At 30.1% G+C, this 5,789-nt stretch overlaps 1 protein-coding gene across 1 annotated transcript; it reads left to right on the plus strand.

Moving 5' to 3' along the window:
• Positions 1-933: 933 nt before the first annotated feature.
• Positions 934-5,643, plus strand: LOC112521700 (LOB domain-containing protein 19-like). Its single transcript, XM_025130694.1, has 2 exons — positions 934-1,236; positions 5,239-5,643. Exons 1-2 carry the CDS (start codon positions 934-936, stop codon positions 5,518-5,520), a joined length of 585 nt encoding a protein of 194 aa, XP_024986462.1. The 3' UTR covers positions 5,521-5,643.
• The last annotated feature ends 146 nt before the right edge of the window (positions 5,644-5,789 follow it).

Consider the following 5,789-nt stretch of genomic DNA (forward strand, 5'->3'; position numbering starts at 1 on the left):
CCTATTACAAAATTACAAATTTACCCCTAAGTTCCAACAAAGCTAGTCCCAACTCCCAACCGACCCACCACCAATATTTTCAAGAATTTGTTTAAATTTTTGAGCAAAAACTCTGGAAATTTTATCAAAATAATCATTTTTTAGGGTTGGTTTCATCTTCTAGTCATTTTTCTTCAAACTTATCATATAATAGTCATAGGTTCGTAAAATCCATGTCGGCAATTGCAGACCTAACTAAAAGACAAAATAAATTACACTTTCTATCCTTATCCGCAAAAAAAAAAAACATTTTTCATCCAGGCCTGCAAAAAATTTACATTTCTCACTCAGGTCCGCAAAAAAAATTAAAATTGAGGACCTGTGACTATTTTAATAAACATTGTAAAAAATTGGCTAAAAAGCAAAAACAACGGATAAAAATAACTATTTTAATTAATTTTTCAAAACTCTATTGTCATTAAATTCCAAATTTACCCCCAAACCTATTACAAAATTACAAACTTACCCCCTCTCCAAGCTTCATAAAATACAATTTATCCCGAAGGTGTATAAAATTACAAACTTTTACCCCTCAAAATGTCACCTGTCACAAACTTTTTGAATTACAATTTTACCCCCAAAGGTATATGAAAAATTACAAACTACCCCTCAAAATGTCATCCCTTAGAACATTCCCTGTATATGGAGGTTACAAGTTCCAACCAAGTGACCCACCACCAATACTTTCTAGAAGTCATTTCAATTTCAGCACCAAATTCCAAATTTACCCCTAAATCCTATACAAAAATTACGAAAGTACCCTCGTCATGCATAGGATATGAAAGCTCCACCAAGTGACCCACCACCAATAATACCCTTCTTCAAGAAGCAATTTTCCAGCAACTTTCTCACTCTAAATAAATACCCTTCTGTTTGGTTTTTAGAGAGAGAGAGATGAGTTGCAGGCATGGCGGTGGCGGTGGTGGTGGTGGGCCTTGTGGAGCCTGCAAGTTTTTGAGAAGAAAGTGTGTGAAAAACTGTGTGTTTGCACCGTACTTTGACTCAGACCAATTAGGTACGAGTGACTTTGCGGCGGTGCACAGGGTGTTCGGAGCTAGCAACGCCGCCAAGCTCCTCCTTAGGATACCACCGCACCGCCGTCTAGACGCCGTCGTTTCACTCTGCTATGAAGCACTGTCTAGGGTCAGAGATCCTGTGTATGGCTGTGTTGCCAACATCTTCACCCTCCAGCAACAGGTTCATTAATTAATTCCTTCTTTTTATTATTTAATTAATTCTCATTAATTAATTAAAAATCGACCAAAATATCATATTCTACGACCAAATTGACCTATTAACCGTTTTTCTTCGAACTTTATCAAAAAATCACTAGGTCCGCAAATACCAAGACCCATTAAACGACAAAATTTCATAGCTTTTGGCCCAAGGTCTGTAACCACAGGGGATCCGGCCAAAAACCCATTTTCCTTGAATCTATAATGCCAGATCCGTAAGTGTCCATCTTCATAGGAAAATGGGTTTGGACCGGATCCATAATAGTTGCGGATCAGTGGTTACAGACCTGGCCTTGATCTGGGTCCGTAATAATTACGGACCTGGATATTGTGGAACCAGTGACTTTTGGGTAAAGACTGAATAGAAATGGTTAGGGGGTTAATTTAATTGTGGAATACGGTCATTTGAGTTAATTTTTCTTAATTTAATTATATAACTTGCTTCTTTGCTTGTACTTCAAGCATTAAAAGTTATGGCGCATTTTAGCATAAACAAAAAAAAAGCCAATGTCATTTAGAACTTGATTAAAGAAGGTGAAGTGTGTTGAAACGAGAACAGTGACTAAATAAAAGAACATGAAAACGGATAATTTTTCGCATGTGTATGTGGAAGATAAATGGTAGTTTTGTAACTTTTAGAAATAGTCCGCAAACAGGTTTATGTGAACCCATGTAATACACATATGAACTATATGTGTATCTAAATCGATAACAGCTAAAAACTTAAAGATTTAACCAAATTTCCGAACCTAAAAGCATAAAAAAAAACTTGGTCAATTTCTTCGTATGTAACAACATTAAGACGTAGAAGCAATTTGTCATGGCTCATTTCTTCGAACAAGAGCTAAAAAAACGTATGCTTTGTTTCATATCTTCGGAAATTTGAACCATTCAAAGACGTGTACTGGTTTCGTACCAGATATCGTATCGTTGCCAACATGGTTTTGAATGTTTTATAAGTAGTTTACAGTATTATTTAAGTACGTCACTGGGTATGTTTAAAGTTGTCGGTTTTGGCCAAACACTATTCGTTAACGTCTTATTGATTTCGAACCTAATATCTTTACCAATTAAGCTCTTGTTTTATGAGGTATTAATAGATTAAAGGTGAGATGACAAAGAGTTGTTTGTTTTTTGTCTTATTTTTGAATTTTTGCTGAATATGGAAAGTGGATTTGATGTCAAAAGATGGTATAGAGTAAGATATGTCAAATTTTTGTACAAGACATAAAGTAAATAAACATAAGAAGTGATGTGAGAAAAGGTACCAATTATTTATTAAAAAAAATAGATTTATTATTTTTTTAATTTATTATTTTTTTATTTGAAAATAAAAATTCTAACAATAGTTCTGTTTTTTGCACTGTTATTTTCAAAAACTATTATAGTATTGTATTTTTATTTTTTTAATATTTTTAAAGAGAAAATTGCATAAAAATGGAACTAACTTTTACTTGATTCTTATTTTAGGGAACCAACTTTTAAAATTGTCATTTAGGGATATCTATGAAACTTTTTGTTTATTTAAGGGTCTAGTTGACCTGTTAATGCTGACATCATCCAGATCTTTTGCCAACTAAGATATTCCACGTCATGTTAATTTTTTATTTTAAAACTAATATTCCGCGTCATATTTAAAATTGCAAAATAGTTATAGAAAAATAACTAAAATTTGTTTTTTTTTTTCTAAAAATTATAGTCATAAAATCTATTTTTCATTCCAAATCTTGTTTCTTAATAAAAATTCAGATACCAAAAAATTGTGAGTAAAGAAGTCTATTTTTGAAAAAAAAAATTCAATTTAATATTTGATTTAAAAAAAAAATGAGATTTGGAATGAAAAATATATTTTATTACAACAATTTTTGAAAAAAAAAACGAATTTTAATTATTTTTCTACAATTATTTTGCAATTTTAAATATGACGTGGAATATTAGTTTTAAAATAAAAAATTAATATGACGTGGAATATCTTAGTTGGTAAAAGATCTGGATGATATCTGCATTAACAGGTCAATCAGACCCTTAAATAAACAAAAAATTTGATAGAGACCTCTAAATAACAATTTTGAAAGTTGGTTCCCCAAAATAAGAATCAGGTGAAAATTGATTCCATTTTTGTGCAATTTTCACATTTTTAAATTGTTTTTATTTAGGCATTGTACTTTAAAAAAAATTACTCATCATAGTAATAGGTGATCTATTACCTTTTTAAACCGGTTAACTTTTGTTGTTGTTGTTGTTGTTGTTTACATGGCTTGAATGAGATGATGTAGATGACACGTCATTATGTTTACGTGACATTGATTAAAATAAAGCTTGGACAATTTTTCATATCTCTTTTTAAAAGGGGAAATTAATTAAAATAGCCATTTTGATCACATGGTTTCACCGTTTAGCCATTATTCTCTTAAAATTATGAAAATAGTCATAGGTTTGTAATTAGCAGGTCCGTAATTTATGAAGGGGTCGATGTGTAAGAAAAGAGGTGAAACCTACCGTGAAAATGACTATTTTAATTAATTTCCCTTAAAAAAAAAACCATTTCAAAATCTTTTTCACCCTTATTAAATTGTATATTAATTAAATATTCTAGAATAACATGTTTTATAAACTAATCTAATATATTCCTTTTTAAGTAAATATTTTATTTGTAAGAAAATTTAACATTTCTTATTTCCCCTTCTCTGAAAATACATATTTTTGAATTTTTTTTAAATGTGAGAGATATAAATTGTATTTTATAAATCTTCTTAACATTGCTACATTAATGAATAATTTGGAAAATTTCTAATTTATTTAATATATTAATTTTGTTTGTAGGAAAAATGTACCACTTCTTAATTTTCTTGTTTAAAAAATATATATTTTAAAATGTTAACGAGATAGATTGCGATCTACAAGTTTTTTTTAATATTTTTATATGAATAAATATTTTATATTTTTTAATTAAATTAATATATTTATTAAATAATATGTAAAATTAAATTTTTTAGTATAACACTGTAATAAGAGATGTTACGTCAACAATACGTTATATGTGAATATCCACATAGATAATGAGATGGTGTGGAAATGTGTTGTGTCATGTTAATTCAAATCAAATAATATTGTTACAATGGGTAACTTTTTCAATAAAAAATAATTCGAAAGTATATGTTGTTATAATAAGAAAAAATGAGAATAAAATGTTATAATTAGGAAATTTATGAAAAAGAGTTGCTGTTAAGGGTGCTCAAAAACCCGATCAACCCAACATAACACGAAATAACTCAACCGAAGCAACCCGATGTCTAATCAAGTTGTAAAAATTTTAAATCGTAAGTAGTGAGTTACTATTATTTGAACTCAACCTGATGAACCCGATATCCTTGTATTTCTTGAATTTTAATATGATTGTTGAGTTTTTATTAATATATAAATTAAACAATTACACTATCATGTACTCTCTTCATATACATATATTTTCAATCTATTATCCATCTCTATCTAACTCATTCGTATATATGTTCAGTAACTGTGAACATATATGTAAATTGAAAAAATTAATTGAATGTGATACACGTAAGATTTAAGAAGGATGGATAAATTGAATCAAATGGTTGATAATGAAAAGTAAATTATAAGTAGATAAATAACATATTTAAGGTTAGAATAATATTTTAATATACTAACCTGGCCAACCCCGTACAGTTTGGATTAGGTTAGGTTACACTTTGGTTTGGATTAGGTTAGGTTAAGATTTTTCAAACCGCAAGCATTGAGTTGAGTTATTCAAATGTTTTCAACCTGATCAACCTAACCCATAAACACCCTTAATTGTTATCTTATGCATTTAACCCTAATTATAACTTACACTTCATAGACCCTGCTCCGTACAAAATTATTGTTATCTTAACGTTCTTATGTTAATAAATGATAAAAATGTCACAAAAACCCTAATTTCTTTACTATGACATTTCAGGTTATTAACTTGCAAGCAGAGTTAGCATACGTTCGAGCTCGAATTTCAACGTTGCAATGCCATCGTCAAGCAAATCTACCGTCAACCGACATTCTCTCATCACCTAAAATCATGTCTAGTTCCACCATGTCGCCGGTTTATTCCGAACTTGCTAAATCTGTACAAACGTCACGAGTAATACCAAAATGTTCCAACGACACCCCAACAGGTCAAGAACTAGAAGAGAGTGATCTTGAGATGATAGCCCGAGAGTTCTTGACAAAGTATGTTCCTCGACGTTAAGCATTGATTGTCGTGTTCTTGAAAAACAAGTGTTCTTAAGATGACTTGTAGCGTTTAGAAAGTAGATTGTATTGACATCGTTTTAGGGCTTCCTCTAACAAATGACTTAAACCCTAAAATTAACAGTGTTAACTATTATTCTGATGTTTCTTCTACTGATCTTGTTCAGTATTTATGATATATAACTTATAAAGCATGATGTCATATGGTATGATTGTGTGTGTAATATCTAGAGAGAACTTGATGTTTGTATCTAATATTTGGCTTTG

The sequence above is a fragment of the Cynara cardunculus genome, assembly GCF_001531365.2.
Source record: "Cynara cardunculus var. scolymus isolate 2C chromosome LG 11, CcrdV1, whole genome shotgun sequence".
NCBI lineage: Eukaryota > Viridiplantae > Streptophyta > Magnoliopsida > Asterales > Asteraceae > Cynara > Cynara cardunculus.

Coding starts and splice junctions, on each gene's coding strand:
- LOC112521700 (XM_025130694.1), top strand. CDS start 934: ATGAGTTGCAGGCATGGCGGTGGCGGTGGTGGTGGTGGGCCTTGTGGA. Junction 1,237..5,238: donor TCTTCACCCTCCAGCAACAG/GTTCATTAATTA, acceptor ATGACATTTCAG/GTTATTAACTTGCAAGCAGA.